This window comes from Pristiophorus japonicus, chromosome 26 (genome assembly GCF_044704955.1).
Source record: "Pristiophorus japonicus isolate sPriJap1 chromosome 26, sPriJap1.hap1, whole genome shotgun sequence".
In the NCBI taxonomy this organism is placed as follows: Eukaryota; Metazoa; Chordata; class Chondrichthyes; family Pristiophoridae; genus Pristiophorus; species Pristiophorus japonicus.
Window position 1 is genome coordinate 18,452,248 of NC_092002.1, and position 21,361 is coordinate 18,473,608.

The 21,361-nt window shown below is 47.1% G+C and overlaps 1 protein-coding gene across 1 annotated transcript in view; it reads right to left on the minus strand.

The window, feature by feature from the left end:
- Positions 1-21,361, minus strand: part of LOC139239047 (cation channel sperm-associated auxiliary subunit gamma-like) — a 138,525-nt gene that overhangs the window by 75,404 nt on the left and 41,760 nt on the right. Inside the window, exons 5-7 of the mRNA XM_070867552.1 lie at positions 4,317-4,441; positions 3,527-3,607; positions 1,050-1,106 (exon numbers count right to left, since the gene is read on the minus strand). Of these exons, the coding sequence (XP_070723653.1) occupies positions 1,050-1,106; positions 3,527-3,607; positions 4,317-4,441 (263 nt within the window). The remainder of the gene's footprint in view (positions 1-1,049; positions 1,107-3,526; positions 3,608-4,316; positions 4,442-21,361) is intronic.

The window sequence follows — 21,361 nt, forward strand, 5'->3', positions numbered from 1 at the left end:
TCATTGGAACAGAGGAGGTTAAGAGGATAACTCATTGAGGTGTACTAAATATTAAGGGGCTTGGACATATTGGATAGTAATGGCCTATTTTCATTGGTGGAGGGGTCTATTACGAGGCGGCATAGTTTTAAGGTGGTTGGTGGAAGGTTTAGAGGGGATTTAAGGGGGGGGAGGGCTTCTTTATGTCGAGGGTTGTGGGGATCTGGAGCTCACTGCCTGGAAGAGTGGTGGATGCAAAAACCGTCACCACTTTTAAGAGATGGTTGGATGGGCACTTAAAGTGCCGTAACCTGCAGGGTTACGGACCTAGAGCTGGTAATTGCGATTAGACTGTTGGTCAGCGCAGATATAATGGTAAGTACTGCAGGGAATCGAATATGGCCAGGGTGATCTCCTGGACTAGTTTCGATCACCTGGATGGGTCGGAGAGGAATTTTCCCAGATTTTTTCCCCTAAATTGGCCTGGGTTTTTAATCTGTTTTTTGCCTCTCCCAGGAGATCACATGGATCCGGTTGGGGTGGAGTGTAGAATGTTTCAGTGTAAGGAGTGTCGCAGTTGTGTGGGGTGGACTGGTTGGGCTGGGTGCTCTTTACCTTTCCGCCATTGATCATTGTTCATGGGTTTATATATAACCTTCAGGGATCATGTGGCTCTTTGTCGGCCGGCGCGGACACGATAGGCCGAAATGGCCTCATTCTGCGCTGAGGATTTTGATGTTTCTATGTTTCTATGGGATGTGGGCAACATTTATTGCCCATCCCTAACTGCCCTTGAGAAGGAGCTGCAGTCTATGTGTTGAAGGTGCTCCCACAGTGCTGTTAGGGAGGAAGTTCCAGGATTTTGATGTAGCGACGATGAAAAACGATATGTAATATGTAGTAAGTAATACCGTGAATGGAGAGTTACGTGACATTTTTGTCTCAAGTTTAAAAAAAATTTGTTCCTGGGGTGTGGGCATCGCTGGCAAGGCCAGCATTTATTTCCCAGCCCTTATGTGGTACTTCAACCAATGCCTTTTAACAAACAAAAATAGTTTTAATTTTGTCACCTGCATTTGAAGTTTACTCATATGCTCCCGGAAGCAAGAAAAATCAGAATTCACCACCTGAGAAAGAGAGGTAGCTTATTATTAAATCAAAGTTCCCTCTACAACTCTTTTGGGGGGGGGGGGGGACAAAATAGACATTAGATCAAGTGCCCCCCGATCTGGGGGACACTCCAGACACTTAACTGCTCCTTTTTCTAATAAATGTATTTTTGGTTTTTTTGGGTTTTTTTGGGGTTTTTAAAGATTTTTTGGGGGGCATTGAAACCATATATTTTACAAGTGCCCCCTATAAAAGGGGAGGGGGACACTAAGAACCCGACAATTAAAACAAATTAAACTTTAAAACAAATAAAATCAAATTAAAATTTGGTTGCCGGGGGTGACGATGCACTCCAGTCCCTCCGGTGCCCACCTCTCGCAGAAGGCCGCGAGCGTGCTCCATCTCTAAGGACACCCTGGCCCGGATGTAGACGCGGAAGAGAGGCAGGCAGTCAGGCTGAACGACCCCCTCGACTGCCCGCTGCCTAGACCGGCTGATGGCCCCCTTGGCCGTGCCCAGGAGCAGTCCTACGAGGAGGCCCTCGGACCTACCCGCTCCCCTCCGCAAAGGGTGCCCAAAGATCAGGAGTGTGGGACTGAAGTGCAACCAGAAATTGAGGAGCATCCCCTTTAAATAATGGAACAGGGGCTGCAACCTCGCACACTCCATAAAAACATGGAACAGGGACTCTTCCAGACCGCAGAAATTGCAGGCGTGTTCCCTCTACATGCCAAGAGTAAGCCTGGCAGCTGACTCCCACTGATTCCCTATGATGCCAGTAATTAGGATTTGCAGTATTAATGTAATCACTGCCCTGCACTGCTCCTTAATACATAAGTAATCTATTGAGTCTTCAGCATTCATTTGCTGCTCTTCCACCATGGCTAGCACTGTGCATTAGCCGCCAAGTTCCATCTTGATCTTCATGTTTTTTTTACCATTTTCCAGGCCAGCAGATATTTTTTAGAATTCAAAATTTTTCTCCCCCATTACTGGGGCAGATATTGCCCCTCTCCTTAAGGCCTGTTACCACTGCAAATCGGCGGCCACTCTGCGGAGTGACTGCCAATTTTTCGTGGAATGGTCGCTGATAGCCCAAATTGCCCTTCCAAGGCTTTCCGACGGTGCCCCGGTCCCCCCCTACCACTCCGCTGCTGCCGATCCGTGTTAAGTGTGTCATCATGCTGCCCTCCGCCGATCTCCACCCGCTTCCCCGCACCCCCCCCCCCCTGCCGACGGCGACATTACCGTCTTCGCCCCCCAAGCAGTGTCAAAACCTGTTTTTTCCCAGTGATCCGGTGAGGCTGTGACATACTGCAACGGCGGTTCGGCTTCCCTTAAAGGGGAGGATGTACTGCCGCTGCCACCATGTTTTGTTTTGGTCGGCTGACTGCCATGTCTGCCCGACAATTATGCCCCTGGGTTCGGCTGGGCCGCCAACAAGCACCCCCTCTTGGGAGCCAGGCTGCTGGCCCAGCCGAAACCCTCCCTGGTGGACCAAAGTTTTAAAATCACGAAGGCTGTCCCCTTTAAGTGAAGGAGAGAGCCGTGGTGACGCGGCGCCATGATGACGTCATCGTGGCGGTCACTCCGCACCGCCCCCAACTTCTGCCCCTCTGGTGTTGCCACCACCGCGTATGCGCCGCTCTCATGTAGTCACCGCCCCCATTAAGAGCGACTTCCGAATCCAATTTTAAAAAAACAACAGAGCAGAATTTCGCTCAAGAGGCGACTTCAACCACAGCTGTAATAAAACCATTGAAAAGGATGCGTGCACCCCCGTTTCGGGCCCCACTATGTCTTACTCCTTGCTGCAATTCCTCCAATTCCTTCTTTGACAACTCGCAGGACTCCAGTCACCATCCCCAATGTTCAAAATGCTACAGCCCTAATAATGCTTCTCACTATTTTACCTGCTCACTCAGTACGGTCTCTTGCCTTCGTCTCCCCACTGGCTCTGTTCTGCATCAGAGCTGACCCACTTAATCAGTGTGCCCTTGTCTACCCCAATGCTGCTCCAAAGCACACTTCTCCTTCTACCCTGCCAGTCCATTGTGTCCCGCAGGCCACTTCACCTACCTTTGTTTTTCCCTGCCAGCCTCCCCTTGTCCCAACTGCTGATTTCATATCCAGTCCAACTGTCTATGTGGCGTCCATGCTCTACATGAGTTTCTTCCTCTTCATCTCACCCTATCTGTTCCTTTCAATGAAAAGGAATCCTTCTGTTCCTTTTTCCAAGATCCTCCTTAAAACCCATCTCTTTGACAAAGCTTTAGGCCACCTCTCCTAATAAATCCTTTGCTTCGGTATTCATCTTTGTCCGGTTGAACCTCTGCCTCGGGATGTTTTATAATGTTAAAGGTGCCATATTAGTGCAAGTTGCTATTGTATGCACTGAATGTTTAGTTACTCTCATTACTTCAGTTCACAGCCTCACCTTTATTGCAACTGAAACCAGCACCAGATTTTCACCTGACAAACTTTGACCTTTGTAGTATTCTCGATCCTTTACTGTGATCTGAAGGAAAGAAGGAGTGTAAGTGAAATAGTACAGACAACAAAAGAAAAAAAAGATTCACAAAATGTGATACTTGCTCCTGTTGTCTCCATTAGTTGGCAGGGTGAGGAATGAGCTATATTTTTCATCAGCAGCTTCAATCTGCACAACAGTGACAGAATAGCAGAGCAATTGAGACTGTTGGATGAGACACACTATGGGGTTTAGTTTTACTAGTTGGCATGACTGAAAATTGGCACAATAATGCATGATTTGAGACAAATTGCAACGTAATACAGTTCTAGAACATGGCCCAAGGGTTGCATTTCGGAGTAACTTGTCAGCTTCTGCACCACCTTGTCGATTCGTTTGTGATTTATTAGGTACATGGTCTACAGAGAGGAAAATACACTTAATTGGGATTTAATGTAAAACTGTTTCACCTTCACTAAACATCTAAAGTGATGTTTTCTTTTTGATAGAAGCATAATTTGGTGTGATATCAAAAACACCTTCCATTCCAAATCAATTCATGCATCAGATACTTCAATGGAAAAGAAAATTGGGAGAAGATGTAAAGGAGTCTGCCGGATCGCTATCACCTGTGTTTTGCCCGGTGATAAAGTTTAAGATTAACCCCATTAGAAAATGTGGCACTGACTCCATGGAGTATTAAGTGAACTACATTTTTCCCTTGTGTCCTTTGTATGTCTCAATATTCTATACATACCTTATATATTAGGACCCCTCGATCTACTATCTCCTCCCTGTGTAAAGTTACCAGAATATATTCTGGGGAAGAAACAAGTGCTGACATCCACGCCTGATCGATTGCATATAACTGACTGAACTTACCTATAACACAGAACATAAATTATTGCCTGAGTGGCCAGGCTTGATTGAAAAAAACTGCCATTTATAGTTTAAGAAAAGCTGTAACTTCTTGCCACACCAAAATAAAATAATATTTTGAAAAGCATTGCAAAATCTATTAATACACTTTTAAGTTTGCTATGGTCTCTTACGTTCTATTGAAAGGCCCTTCCTTTCTTGTGATAGTAACTCTTCCTAAATAGGTTTTATCTAGATTCATCATTGGATCTCAACATTTACGTTTTATATCTCTTGGCATAAGCCCCAGTATTCCATTATTATTCCATTAGTATTTATTAGTAAAATTTGCTAAGTCCTGTTATAGTCATCTACAAGGTGTCGTGTTGCCGCTCACCGGCTTTTATATTGTAGATACCGCACATGAGCAAAAAATTGAATGGGCAGGTTGCCCAGGAGGCAGTGGAACTGACAGGGGAAATTGGTCCTGTCCCATTCCATTGAAAAGTTCAACGTGACCCTATTCCTGTGACGGTAACTTTCCAATGTTAGGTAACTATCTGACAATTTGTGATGATCAATGTTGCTGCAGTTCCATGCCAGTCACAGCACAGCAAGAGCTGTGCTCTTCACAACTCTCATATTGGTAAGCATTCAGATGAGTAATTTCCTCCTTTTTTTTTTTTAAAAGTAAAAATATTGTCTGTAGATTGCTTGTATTCATTTTCAGATCCTGCTTTATTAATAATTGCCTGCTTATTCCTAGCACTGCTCTCCTCTAATGCTGGCTGCTTCATGACCGGTCATTGATCACCACAGCTTCCTTCAATTACCCCAATCCACTGTTGCCTGTTTTGAGCAAATCAATTGGCATGACTTGGGCCCATAGCTAATTTTAACCTCACCCATCTGGTGGGAAACTGACGGGATTAGGCTGATCGCCTGTTTGATAGTTCTTCCGGATCTGTATTATTACAACATATGTTACAATGCTGGCGTCAAAGGACACCTTCAAATAGCGCTTGCATTGTAATATACTTTACGTGATGTTTTTGTGATTGCACCTGTGTGTCAGTACTTAAGTAGGAGGAAAAGACAGAGCAAAAGTATGATGGTGCTAGCCTTCCTCTACTCATAAGCAAGGTTACCCAGGACGACCTGGGAGTCAGAGACATGTAGGGGGCAATTTTAACATGGAGCAGAGCGTGGGTGAGGGGTTAAAGTCGGCAAAAATACAATTGCAGTTAGAAGCTGGTTCAAAAAAGGCCGACTTCTACGTTTAACCCGGGCATGATCAGCTGATTGCATGCAACCATCACGGGAGAGACAGCTTACCTATTAACATGTTAATCACAGAATTAGAGCAATATTTCAAGACAGTTTTAAATTTAACAGTGCATCCATGGGTTTTCCAAGCTTCCTGAAACTCGCTTGACGGGGCTGATTAAAAGTTATGCAAATACTCCAATAAATACTCAGTACTTCCAGCTGCTTTCTTACTAACTGGTGGAAAAAAATCTGTTGACATTACTTTTGCTGAGAGTTTATTTCTACACTTGAGTTTTTCTGAATCAGATCATGATGGGTGATGCCTTGTTTACCTTAGATTGGAGACACTACTCGCAAAACAGGGTGTACAGGCACAGGCTGAGCTTCTTTAACCTATCGGAACACCAGTGTGACCGGAAGTTCGGGTTGTCGTGTCAGGTGGTGGCAGATACCTGCAGCCTCCCAGAAGATGATGTGCTCCCTACTAGACTTAGTGGCCACGCGTTTTATCAGCAGCTGTCAAAGTAACTGCCGACCTCAACTTTCTTGCCTCCAGATCCTTCTAAGGTTCTGCCGGAGATATATCCAAGACCTCCCAGTGGGCAGTGCACAAATTCATAAAGTCGGTTTCTGATAGGTTGTTTACTATGGCTGGCAATTATGTGAACTTTGCCTGTGGTTACATCAGTCAGAATGAGCGAGAGCTCAGTTTGCGTCTCTGGCGGGCTTCCTACAGGTGCAGGGCATCATTAACTGCACACACGTGATATTCCACATACCTCCACATCAACCAAGAGTATTGGTGAACCGCAACAGCTGCCATTTCTACAATATGCAGCTGAAGTGCAATCATAAAATGATATTTATGCAGAGGTGCCTAAAAGTTCCGGGGGGCTGCCATGATGCTTTTTTCCTGCGGCAGTCCGAGCTCCATTACATCTTTGGACCTGGAAACTCTTTTGAGTTTATCTGTGAAAACATAAAACATTAAACGGTGCCACCCGACCTGGGTGACACTCCAGACATTTACAAGGCCCATTTTTTTTCCCCCTTTTTTGTGTTTTTTTTTGTGTTTTTTCTTTTTTTTTTGTTTTTTTTGGGCACTAAAATCACAATTTTTCCCCAGTGCCCCCTATAAAAGGGAAGGGGACACTAAAAGCACCGGCAATTAAAACAAATTAACTTTAAAACGTAAAATCAAATTAAAATTTGGTTGCCGGGCGTGATGATGCACTCCAGTCCCTCCGGTGCCCACCTCTCGCGGAAGGCCGCGAGCGTACCGGTGGACACCGCGTGCTCCATCTCCAAGGACACCCTGGACCGGATGTAAGAGCGGAAGAGAGGCAGGCAGTCAGGTTGAACGACCCCCTCGACCGCCCGCTGCCTGGACCGGCTGATGGCACCCTTGGCCGTGCCCAGGAGCAGTCCTACGAGGAGGCCCTCGGACCTACCCGCTCCCCTCCGCACAGGGTGCTCTTTGGACCTGGAAACAGACTTAATGGATGGCAGCTGGGAGACAAGGGATTTTCCCCTTTAAACTTAGCTGATGACACCCATGAGAAACCCAACCAATGAAGCCCAAGAGCACTACAATGCACAACCATTAGATGTGTCATTGAGCAAGCCATCCTCATGCTGAAGATGCGCTTCAGGTGTCTGGACAGATCTGCAGTCGTCCTTTCTTTCAGTATGTACCAGCCAGGGAGTGACAAGAGAGGCGTGAGTTCGGTGCCCAGAAGAGGCGAGGGCCCAGGGGCAGCACAGGCCAGCCCACATTGTGATATGTGTGTGCACGTGGTTCATGCAGCAGAGCTAGTATCCAGTCGTCTTGGTTAACCCTTGCCACTGGACTGAGACCGAGCTCTGTCAAGCCCGTGTGGTGGCTGATGTGCAATGGTCACCACACGTTAGAAAAATCCACGTACAGGCATCTTCCACCCTTCAAGATGTAGTTCTGGACCTGGAATATTAGGTCCTTCATTGGAACACTTGTGAACTCATCCCTTTTCGGCGTGGACAAAAGTCATCCTCATTTTGAGGGACTGCCTATGATGATGATGGTACCAGCCGGGGTATCCAAAATGCTTCTGATGTATTGTGCTCTGCACAACATTGGGTAGCAGTGAGGTTTAGAGCTCCAGGAAGTACAAGGTGTAGAGCATACAACATCTGCGGACGAATCTGAGGCGGAGGAGGAGGTAGGTGATGACCCAAATGCAGATCCAGCTGCTCACATTGCTGCCCAAGATGTCAGGGATGCCCTTATTAATGCTAGGTTCAGTTAGTTACCACCACTGACTGATGACAGAACAACATGCAATGTCCACTGTTCCCCACGCCCTCAATGACACGGACACAAAGCAGTCCTGCTAATAATCAACCATTCCTTGCACAGCCTCCCATTGGTCCCCGTCAATTTATGTCTTCTCATTCATCATCAAACAAGTGAAAAGAAAAATTGCCAGCCAACAACCAAGAATGGGCAACAAGGGAAAGTGGTGCAAAGTAATACATTTTATGTGATTCTATTAAAGAACGGAAACTTCACAACACGTTGGCCCTGAAATCCCGGCCTCCCCGGGTCCGTACGAAGTTTCTACGGATCCAGGAAGGCATCGGAAAAGCCGGTTTTCAGCGCACAATGTGCATGCACTGAAAACCGGCTTTTCCGATCTGTCAAGCTGGAGCTTGACAGATCATCTGTATATCGGAAGCGAGGACATTTGCAAGGACTAGATTGCGGTATTTACCCATATCTTGCCCAGCAAATGTCCTCAAAATTCTTACACCAGATAAAAGCAGGCGCATAGCTTACTTTTACAGGTATAAGAATTTAAAAACATACAAAAATATAATTAAATTCAATTTTAAAAAACATATTATTTTTAAAAACCCTGCCCACTACGTTACATTTATTTTTAACCATAATTAAAAAACTTTTTAAAAACTCGGGAAAAAAAATTTCTCTCAGATATTTATTACCTTTAATTTCAATTAGTTTTAATTATGTGAGGTGTGTTTTTAATTTTTATTACACTTGTTTAGTGTGTTTGTTTTTTTTCTCATTAATAGTAATGAGAACTCGTAGATACGGAGTCCCCATTGCTATTAATGAGAAAGCTGTGGAATACAGTACCTGATTGGCTGAGCAGTCACACGTGACTGCACCATCTCCATGGGAACCCGGAGGATGGGAGCGCACTTCGCAGCGCGGGAAGAGAAGGCCTCCCCACCGGAATCGTTGGCTCCTCCCGGACCACCCGGTACTTGCGTAGAAATGTTTCAGGTCGGAGGCAATTGCCTGCGGGAAGCCTCCGACCACAATTTCAGGGCCATTACTTTCTCCTAGACCCATGTACATAGCCTCTTCCTTTACAAAGCTTTACTCTTTCTTTTCCTAATGCTCCTATGTGGTACAACCACTGTGGCTTCAGCAGAGGTAGAGACAGGCTGCTCAGGTCCCTGCTCTGAAATGCTCTTTGCCGATGACCTCAGTTGTGGAGCCCATGGGGGCCCTTCCAAAGACTTCTCTCCCTGTACTTATGCAGCAGACAACTCGGCCACGAAGTAGCAAGTCGGGTACTGACTGAGGGGTGGGGGGGACAACAGGTGAGAAGTGGAAGCACTTCAAGTGAAGTCACAATTCCATGTTGCCTTTTGCCATCATCCCTCTCATGGGCCAGCCACTCTCCACTGTTATCACTCTTCTGAAGAGCAGCTTGGTGCAGATCAGTGAGGCGTTGTAAGGCCAAAGCTAAGGTATCTGTCATCCTATTTAAGGTGCCAGACATGTTGGCATCCAGAGTGTGTATGGCGATGGTCAAGGCCTGCATGGACACATTTGATGCCTGGAATTGATGTTCCATGGAATTGGCACTCTATCCATGCAATAAGACCTTGTCGCAATGCCTTGCAACATTAACCTGCTCATTTTTGAGGCAGACTCCTCCATTATCTGTGCAATTGTGGACAGTATGCTTGGAAGGCCTGTCATACATCACACATTTTCAGGTGTTCCTTAATTATTATTCTTTTCAGCGTGGGTTCCCAGGGTACAGCATCTGTGTGCAGCTGAGCAGAGATTGGAGAGTGGCCTTCAATCCGGATTGTCCACTGCTGTCCCTGCTGCCACTGTCTGCTCTTTCTCAGTTGTGTGAGTCACCAACAGAAAACCCAACTGTTTGTCCAACTGGTTTCACCGAATTGCGAATATCTGAGCTGGTGCATGGTAAGCACGAGTCCTGTGAAGGTGCACCCCGAGAAGGAATCAGCTCCTTTGATGATTCATCATCCGTGCAGTCCATGGACTCTAGCTGCACACTTGAAGGCCCCATTGGATAGAAAAGATGGAATTAGTACTGGCAAGGTAAGAATGTTGCAATTTATCATTACTCTCTAAACTAGGTCAGTGGTTTAAACTAGGACCGGGATACGACCACTAAAAACTTTAGTTAATAATCTAATAAATAGAGGCATAGCAGGGCAGCTCAGTCCCATGGAAACATAGAAACATAGAAAATAGGTGCAGGAGTAGGCCATTCGGCTCTTTGAGCCTGCACCGCCATTCAATAAGATCATGGCTGATCGTTCCTTCAGTACCCCTTTCCTGCTTTGTCTCCATACCCCTTGATCCCCTTAACCGTAAGGGCCATATCTAACAACCTCTTGAATATATCCAATCAACTGGCATCAACAACTCTCTGCGACAGGGAATTCCACAGGTCAACAACTCTCTGAGTGAAGAAGTTTCTCCTCATCTCAGTCCTAAATGGCCTACCCCTTATCCTAAGACTATGTCCCCTGATTCTGGAATTCCCCAACATCGGCAACATTCTTCCCGCATCTATCCTGTCCAGTCCCGTCAGAATCTTAAATGTTTCTATGAGATCCCCTCTCATCCTTCTAAACTCCAGTGAATAAAGGCCCAGTTGATCCAGTCTCTCCTCATATGACAGCCCAGCCATCCCTGGAATCAGTCTGGTGAACCTTCGCTGCACTCCCTCAATAGCAAGAACGTCCTTCCTCAGACTAGGAGACCAAAACTGAACACAATATTCCAGGTGAGGCCTCACTCAGGCCCTGTACAGCTGCATTAAGACCTCCCTGCTTCTATATTCAAATCCCCTAGATATGAAGGCCAACATATCATTTGCCTTCTTTACCGCCTGCTGTACCTGCGTGCCCATTTTCAGTGACTGATGAAACATGACACCCAAGTCTCGTTGCACCTCCCCTTTTCCTAATTTGCCGCCATTCAGATAATATTCTGCCTTCGTGTTTTTGCCCCCAAAATGGATAACCTCACATTTATCCACATTATACTGCATCTGCCATGTATTTGCCCACTACCGAACCTGTCCAAGTCACCCTGCAGCCCCTGAGCGTCCTCCTCACAGCTTACACCAGCATCCAGTTTAGTGTCATCCGCAAACTTGGAGATATTACACTCTATTCCTTCATCTAAATCGTTAATGTACATTGTAAAGAGCTGGGGTCCTAGCACTGAGCCCTGTGGCACTCCACTAGTCACTGCCTGCCATTCTGAAAAGGACCCATTTATCCCCACTCTCTACTTCCTGTCTGCCAACCAGTTCCCTATCCATATCAGTATATTACCCCCAATACCATGTGCTTTGATTTTGCACAACAATCTCTTGTGCGGGACCTTGTCAAAAGCCTTTTGAAAGTCCAAATACACCACATCCACTGGTTCTCCCTTGTCCACTCAGCAAGTTACATCCTTAAAAAATTCGAGAAGATTCGTCAAGCATGATTTCCCTTTCATAAATCCATGCTGACTTGGTCCAATCCTGTCACTGCTTTCTAAATGTGTTGCTATTTCATCCTTACTGATTGATTCCAACATTTTCCCCACTACTGATGTCAGGCTAACCGGTCTATAATTACCCGTTTTCTCTCTCCCTCCTTTTGTAAAAATTGGTGTTACATTAGCTACCCTCCAGTCCATAGGAACTGATGCAGAGTCGAAAGACTGTTGGAAAATGATCACCAATGCATCCACTATTTCTAGGGCCACTTCCTTGAGTACTCTGGGATGCAGACTATCAGGCCCCAGGGATTTATCGGCCTTCAATCCCATCAATTTCCCTAACACAATTTCCCGCCTGATAAGGATAGTCTTCAGTTCCTCTTTCTCACTAGACCCACTGTCCCCTAGTACCTTCGGAAGGTTATTTGTATCTTCCTTCGTGAAGACAGAACCGAAGTATTGGTTCAATTGGTCTGCCATTTCTTTGTTCCCCATTATAAATTCACCTGAATCTGACTGCAAGGGACCGACATTTGTCTTTACTAATCTTTTTCTCTTCACATATGTATCGAAGCTTTTGCAGTCAGTTTTTATATTCCCTGTAAGCTTCCTCTCATACTCTATTTTCCCCCTCCTAATTAAACCCTTAGTCCTCCTCTGTTGAATTCTAAATTTCTCCCAGTCCTCAGGTTTGTTGCTTTTTCTAGCCAATTTATATGCCTCTTCCTTGGCTTTAACACTATACTTAATTTCCTTTGTTAGCCATGGTTGAGCCACCTTCCCAGTTTTTTTTTTACTCCAGACATGGATGAACAATTGCTGAAGTTCATCCATGTGATCTTTAAATGTCTGCCACTGCTTATCCACCGTCAACCCTTTGAGTATCCTTTGCCAGTCTATTCTAGCCTCATACCGTCGAAATTATCTTTTCTTAAGTTCAGGACCCTAGTTTCAGAATTAACTTTGTCACTCTCCATCTTAATAAGGAATTCTACCATATTATGGTCACTTTTCCCCAAGGGGCCTCGCACAACAAGATTGCTAATTAGTCCCTTCTCATTACACATCACCCAGTCTAGGATGGTCAGCTCCCTGGTTGGTTCCTCGATATATTGGTCGAGAAAACCATCCCTAATACACTCCAGGAAATCCTCCTCCACCAGTTAGGTTAGCCCAATCAATATGTAGATTAAAGTCGCCCATGATTACTGCTGTATCTTTATTGCACATCTTCCTTATTTCTTGTTTGATGCTGTTCCCAACCTCACTACTACTATTTGGTGGTCTATACACAACTCCCACTAGCGTTTTCTGCCCTTTGGAATTCCGCAGCTCCATCCATACCGATTGCACATCATCCAGGCTAATGTCCTTCCTTACAATTGCATTGATTTCTTCTTTAACCAGCAACGCCATGCCACCTCCTTTTCCTTTTTGTCTATCCTTCCTAAATCCTGTGCTATGTGGGAAGTCCGGGACACTTCTCGTGGCCTGAATGACCACATGTGCAGGAAGTGTCGGCAGCTACAGCAGCTCAAGCTCCGGGTTTCGGACCTTGAGTGGCGGTTGAAGTCACTGCAGTGCATCCGCGAGCCTGAGAACTTCATGGATAGAACGTTTCTAGAGAGGGAATGGGCAACTGCCAGACAGACAAGGAGGAGCAAGCAGTTAGGACAGGAATCCCCTGGGTGCATCTCGCTTGCTAACCGGTTTTCAGTTCTGGACACTGGTGAGGGTGATAGTTCCACTGGGGAGTGCAGCCAGAGCCAAGTCCACAGCACCATGGGTTGCTCAGCTGCACAGGGGGAGGGGGGAAGAAGAGTGGAAGAGCAATAGTGGAAGGGAATCCGATAGTTAGCGGAACCGACAGCCATTTCTGCGGCCGCAGACGTGTCTCCAGGATGGTATGTTGCCAGGGTCAAAGATGTCACTGAACGGCTGCAGGACATTCTGAGGGAGGAGGGTGATCAGCCAGAGGTCATTGTCCATATTGGTACACTCATAACAAAGGATTGAAACTAAGTACTGTGTACAATGAGCAAGTGTGACCTTAGCTCGTTTAATAAGACACCAGAGTGCAGGTACCTCGTGGGAGGCCTGCTTAGAAACCCTGCTCCCAAGGGATGCTGGGATCTCTTGGGACTCCAACAGGTGTGCCCAGGTGTTATATAGGTTACAAGGAGTAAAATACATAAAACTCACTCCACCGTGAAGTCAACAGTACACTATTTACAAGGTGAGACCACCCGGGGCTTTTCGCTCCCTTGTCGATCGTCTTGGTACAAATGCGGGTGTGGGTGAGTTGGTTAGTTCTTCGCTGCGCTGTTGGGCAGCCAGCCTTGCCGGGCTGCTGGGGATGGTGAGTTCGGCTTCGTGGTCAACCATGATGTCAGTTGCCACTTGTGTGTCTGTTGGAGGGTCAAAGTTGGTGGTGTCTTCTTCGGATTGTTCGTAGCTGTTGGTGAACCTCAATTTGATTTGGTACAAATGTTCTCTGTATGTTTGGCCATTGGCCAATTTGACCTGAAACACCCTACTCCCCTCTTTGGCTGCGACCATGCCAGCGAGCCATTTAGGACCATGTCCATAATTGAGCACAAACACAGGATCATTGATCTCAATATCGAGTGACAAATTTGCGCGGTCATGGTACGCACTTTGTTGATGTCGCTTGCCCTCTCTGTGATCATGGAGATCAGGGTGGACAAGAGAGAGCCTTGTTTTTAGCGCCCTTTTCATGAGCAGCTCGGCTTGGGGAACCCCAGTGAGTGAGTTGGGTCTGGTGCGGTTGCTGAGCAGTACTCAACACAGCCAGGTCTGCAGGGAGCCTTCCGACACATGTTTCAAGCTTTGCTTGATGGTCTGAATAGCCCATTCTGCCTGGCTGTTGGATGCGGGCTTGAACGGGGCAGATGTAACGTGTTTGATCCCGTTGCGGGTCATGAATTCCTTGAATTCAGCACTGGTGAAGCACGGCCCATTGTCGCTGACTGGAACATCAGGCAAGCTGTGCGTGGCAAACATGGCTCGTAGGCTTTCAATAGTGGCCGTGGACGTGCTTACAGACATTATTGCACATTCAATCCATTTTGAGTAAGCGTCCATGACAACCAAAAACATTTTGCCTAGAAATGGGCCCGTATAGTCCACGTGGCTCCTCGACCAAGGTTTGGAGGGCCACGGCCACAAACTTAGCGGTGCCTCTCTGGGTGCATTGCTTAGCTGATAGCAAGTGTTGTACTGGCGCATGCATGACTCTAAATCTGAGTCGATGCCAAGCCACCACACATGTGATCTGGGTATGGCTTTCATCATTACAATGCCTGGGTGGGTGCTGTGCAGTTCATATATGAACGTATCTCTGCCTTTCTTGGGCAAAACCACGCGATTGCCCCACAACAGACAGTCCGCCTGCAGGGACAACTCATCGTTGCGTCTGTGGAACGGCTTAATCGCCTCCTGCATCTCCGCTGGGACACCGGACCAGCTCCCATGGAGGACATAGTTTTTTTACCAAGGACAGTAAAGGATCCTGGCTGGTCCAGTTCCTGATCTGGTGGGCCGTAACGGGGGACTTCTCGTTCTTAAATGCCTCCATGACCATGAGCAAGTCTGCTGGCTGTGCCATTTCCACACCGGTGGTGGGCAATGGCAGCCGACTAATAACATCTGCGCAGTTCTCTGTGCCCAGTCTGTAGCAGATTACATAGTTGCATGCAGGCAGAGGCATTGGTATTAATCCTTTTGCTCTCAGAGAACAGCGATATCAACGGCTTGTGGTCACTCAAATTTGAGGCCAAATAAGCACTGGTGCATTTTTTTCACCCCATAAACGCATGCCAAAGCCTCTTTTTCAATCATGGTGTAGGCCCTTTCGGCCTTGGACAAACTCCTGGATGCATAAGCGACCAATTGCAAAATCCCCGATTCGTTAGCCTTTTGTTGTACACACCCGACCCCGTATGACAACGCATCACAAGCTATCACTAATAATTTACAAGGATTATACAGGACAAGCAGTTTGTTTGAACACAACAGATTTCTGGCTTTGTTAAAGGCAACCTCTTGTGAATTCCCACATACCCAGTCATCTCCCTTGCGCAGTAGTGCATGTAGGGGTTCTAGCAGGGTGCTTAACCCAGGTAGGAAATTACCGAAATAGTTAAGGAGTCCCAGGAACGACCGCAGCTCCATCACGTTCTGTGGTCTCACCGTGTTCTTGATGGCCTCCGTGGGTCTGATGCCATTTGCTGCGATTCTTCTTCCCAAGAACTTGACCTCCTGTGCCAGGAAAACACACTTCGAGTGTTTCAACCTGAGTCCCACGCGATCCAACCGACTAAGAATCTCTTGCAGATTCTTCAAGTGCTCAATGGTGCCCCGACCTGTAACCAGTATGTCGTCCTGGAAAACCACAGTGCGAGGAACCGACTTTAGCAGCCTCTCCATGTTCCGCTGGACGATAGCCACAGCCAACCGAATCCCGAACGGGCACCGGTTATAGATGAACAGACCTTTGTGCGTATTGATGCAGGTAAGGCCTTTCGAAGACTCCTCCAGCTCCTGCTTCATGTAGGCCGAGGTCAGATCCAGCTTGGTGAACGTCTTCCCTCCAGCCAGGGTCGCAAATAGGTCGTCTGCCTTGGGTAGCTGGTACTGGTCCTGCAGCGAAAAACGGTTAATCGTTACTTTATAGTCCCCACAAATTCTAACCGTGCCATCCTCTCTAAGTACCGGGTTAATCAGACTGGCCCAGTCGTTGAATTACACTGGTGCAATGATGCCTTCTCGCTGCAGCCTGTCCAGCTCAATTTCCACTTTTTCACGCATCATGTACGGTACCGCTCGTGCCTTGTGGTGGATGGGTTGCGCACCGGGAACCAAATGGATCTGCACTTTCACCGCCGAGAAGCTTCCAATGCCTGGCTCGAACAATGATGGGAACTTGCTCAGAACCTGGGTAACATGAGGCATCGTCGACGGACAAAAACCTTCGGATGTCGTCCCAGTTCCAGTGGACTTTTCCCAGCAAGCTTTTGCCAAACAACGTGGGGCCATCCCCTGGCACAATCCACAGCGTGCGTTGGGGTACTGCTCCGTCATAGGAGACTTTGACTTCTGCACTGCCAATTAGTTCCTTGGTGTAAGTCCTTAGTTTGGTGTGAATGGGGCTGAGCTTGGGCCTGTGCGCCTTTTTGCCCCACATCCTGTCGAAGACCTTTTTACTCATTATGGACAATAGATACTGGAATACCATTCAGTTCAATTTTCAACATTATTGGTGGACATTTCATGGTGAATGTGTGTACCCCGTACATTTCTGCCTCCTTGATATGAGACTCCAATTAAGCCTGATCCACAGTGGATCGATCATCCTCTGCCACGTGGTGGTTTGCAGGGTTTGCAGCTCGCCCGCACATTCGCTGGAGGTGTCCCATTGTTCTGCAGCCGTTGCATGCATAGTGCTTGAAGTGGCATTGATGGGGCCGATGATCACCTCCACAGCGCCAATAAGATGTTAACTGCCTCGCATTAACAATTGATGGCAGACTCTGGGTCACCTGAGGTCGGGCAGCAGCAGCCGGCGTGTACGTTCTGCCATGTATATTTCTGCTCAAAACCGACGTTACTTTATGCACAGTACTGGCCGAAACTTCTTTACTCACCGAACTCTGTTTGGTGTTGTCGCTGGCGGACATAAATGCCTGGGCTATAGTTATGGTTTTACTTAGATTTGGAGTTTCTACAGTCAACAGTTTGCGAAGGATTGTCTCATGGCCAATGCCCAGTACAAAAAAGTCTCGAGGCATTTTGTCATGTATCTCACACTACTGTACATAACTGTAACTAGATATGACCTGTAACCACAAGCTTACACTTGCAGGAGATACTGGATACCTGTTCTACACAGGTAATATAAAGACAGGTCTCAGGCAAATGTGGCATTCGAGAGCTGTGTAATAAAGATGCAGATCCTGAGTGACCTTGACTTCAGCATGTGCCTCAGTGAGTCTGTACTGCAGGGACAGGACTTTACACATTTGTTCTAGGAATCCCTCAAACTCACAATGTCCTGCGAGGCGCTTAAGTTCGGCGACATAAGTCCTGGCCCTCCGATCGTTGACACATGTAGACCGATATCTCGCCATCAAAACGCTTTCCTTAGGATTTAGGTGCTCCCGGACCAGCGTACACAATTCTTCATAGGATTTACCAGAGCGAGGAGATTCATCATGAGGTCATAGGTTGTTGCCACACAGACGGTTAGGAGGATCGCCCATCGTTTGGTGGCATTCTCGTCCCCTTCCAGCTTGTTGGCCATGAAGTATTGGTCGAGTCTCTCCACGAAGGCCTCCCAATTTCCCCTTCTGAGAACTTCTCCAGGATACCGACTGTTCTTTGCATTTTCATGCGGTTGTTCATTACCTCGTCGCCAATTGGTACACTCATAATAAAGGATAAAACTGAGTACTGTGTACAATGAACAAGTGTGTCCTTAGCTCCTTTAATAAGATTCCAGAGTGCAGGTACCTCGTGGGTGGCCTGCTTATATACCATGCTCCCAAGGGATGCTGGGATCCTTGGGACTCCAACAGGTGGGCCATCTGGTGGTCAGGTGTTATACAGGTTACAAGGGGTTAAATACATAACACATATCAGTGCCAACGACATAGGTAGAAAGAAGGATGAGGTCTTACAGGCAGAAATTAGGGAGCTAGGAGAGAGATTAAAAAGCAGGACCTCAAAGGTAGCAATCTCCAGATTACTCCTGGTGCCATGTGCTAGTGAGTACAGAAATAGGAGGATAGAGCAGATGAGTGCGTGGCTGGAGAGATGGTGCATGTTATGTATTTACATTCTGTTTGTAGCCACCAGATGGCATCATTGTTGGAGTCCAATGAGCAGCACGCACATTAGTTAAACAGTACTCAGTTTGAACCTTGACTTAGTCTTCAGATTTCTTTTCATCATGAGTTCAGGAGGCAAGACCCCTGTGAGTGTGTGGGGTCTTGTCCTGTAACTCAGCAGTATGCAGGACAAGCGGGTCTGCAGTGACCCTTGGGTTACTCTCCTCATGATAATTTGTACTGCACATTCAGCTTGCCCATTGGGCACAGGCTTGAACAGTGCTGATTTTACATGTTTTATGCCATTAAGTTTCACAAACCCCGGAAACTCCTGACTGGTGAAGCACGACCAATTGTCGCTCACCACAATGTCAGGCAGACCATGTGTCGCGAACATGACATTGAGATTCTCTATGGTTGCCGTGGATATGCTGGATGACATGATTATGCATTCTATTCACTTCGAATAAGCGTCCACCACCACTAAAAATATCTTGCCCAGAAAGGAACCTGCAAAATTTACATGGATCCTGGACCAAGGTTTGGATGGCCACGACCACAGACTGAGTGGCGATTCCGCTGCTGTTTTGCTGAGCTGCATGCAAGTGTTGCACTGATGCACGCATGCTTCTCGCTCAGAATCAATTCCTGGCCACCATACATGGGACCTGGCGATGGCCTTCATCATCACTATACCCGGATTTGTGCTGTGTGACTCACGCACGAACTTCTCTCTCCCTTTCTTAGACATTACAACGTGATTGCCCCACAATATGCATCTGCTTGAATAGACAGTTTGTCCTTGCACCGAATGTACGGTTTGGTCTCCTCGCACATTTGCTTAGGTATGGCAAACCAATCCCCTTTGAGGATGCAACCCTTTACGACCGATAAAATCGGGTCCTGGCTGGTCCAGGTCTTAACTTGTTGAGTGTGACAGGCATTCCTTCACTCTCAAAAGCATCCATGATTAACATTAGATCCGCCAGTTGTGGTGTTTCCACCTCCGGTGTGGGCAATGGCAACCGGGTCAAAGATCTACGGTCTGATAAAGAATCTAATCATGCCTAGTGATCCAACAGAGAAAACATACGAGGAGTTGTGTACATTGGTACGGGAGCACCTGAAGCCAGACGACAGCATCATCATCTCGAGATACAGGTTTTATACACACGTTCGATCGGAGGCCGAGAGCGCGGCGGAATTCGTTGCTGACCTGAGACGTCTAGCGGAACCGTACAAGTTTGGAACAGTGTTAGCAGACATGCTGCGGGACTTCTTTGTTATCGGTATCAACCACGAGGTGATCCTGAGCAAACTTCTGGCGATGGAGGAGTTGGATTTAAAAAAAGGCCATCCCGATCGCTCAATCATGTATGACGACGGACAGGAGTCTAAAGCAAATAGCGGTGAAGAACCGAACCTCGGTAAGTACTGTAAATGCGATTGATCGGCGTTCGGCAGAGCGGCACATGGCAGGGCCTATCCAGCTACGTTCACGAAACCTGTGGCTGTCCAAAGTCCGCCAGCAGGAATGTATCTGACTTCTCCATGTTGGCATTGTGGAGGAAATCATCGGCACCAGCAGTGCTGATTTAAGCAATATAGTTACAAAGGCTGTCTGAGAGTGGGTCATCTCCAGCACAAGTGTCCGCGGATGAGCAAGCGAGCTGTGACACACCACGTGGAGGATGGGAGTCAGACTAGCGCGGATCCGGATACGTAATCCGAAATGCCAGAGGAGGAAGTGTATGGACTGTACTCCTTCATAACCAAGAGTAAACCAATTTTGATTAATGTGAAGTTTAACGGGATACCGCTATCGATGGAACTGGACACGGGCGAGTCAATCAATCATGAATGAGAGAGCATTTTATAAGCTGTGGGATACTAAGACTGTGAGGCCCAGGCTGAGCCCTGATAACGCCAAGCTGCGCACGTACACCAAAGAACTGATAAAGGTGATTGGCAGTGCACCAATTAATGTGTCATATAACGTTGCGGCTCACAAGTTACCGCTGTGGATTGTTCCAGGCAATGGTCCAACGCTGCTCGGCAGGAGCTCGTTGGAGAAAAGCAAATGCGACTGGAACGACATAAAGGCGTTGTCATCGGAGGAAGATACATGTGCCCAAGTATTGAGCATGTTCCCCTCGCTGTTCGAACCGGGTATTGGCAACTTCACGGGAGCCAAGGTGCATCTCCACATGGACTCAGATGCCAGACCCGTCCATCATAAAGTTCGGACAGTGCAGTATATGATGAGGGAGAAATTGAACTGGACAGACTCCAGCATGCAAGGATCATATCAGCGGTCGATTTAATGAATGGGCCAGCCCCATTGTTCCTCTGCTGAAAGGTATAGGCACAGTCAGAATCTGTGGCGACTACAAGGCTACGATCAACAGGGTTTCGAAACAAGATCAGTACCCGTTACTGAAGGCTGATGACTTGTTTGCGACGCTAGCCGGAGGGAAGTTGTTCACAAAACTGGACTTGACGTCAGCCTATATGACACAGGAGTTGGTTGAGACATCGAAGAGACTTACATGCATTAACTTGCACAAAGGACTGTATAATTACCATAGGTTCCCTTTCGGAATTCGCTCGGCTGCAGCAATACTCCAGAGGAATATGGAAAGTCTACTGAAGTCCGTTCCCAGAACCGTCATGTTCCAAGATGACATCCTGATCACCGGTTGTGACTCCAAGGAACATCTGGACAACCTGGAAGAGGTTCTCCTGCATTTGGATAGAGTGGGACTCAGACTGAAATGCTCGAAGTGCTTCTTCATAGCACCGGAGGTCAAGTTCCTCGGGAGGAAAATCGTCGCTGATGGCATCAGACCTACTGATGTGAAAACCAAGGCAATCAATAATGCCCCGAAGCCGCAGAATGTGGAGGAGCTGCATTCGTTCCTGGATCTACTCAACTACTTTGGTAACTTCCTACCTAAATTGAGTACCTTACTAGAACCACTGCACATGCTATTGAGAAAAGGCGACAACTGGGTGTGGGGCGCATCGCAAGACAGAGCTTTTGAGAAAGCCACCAAT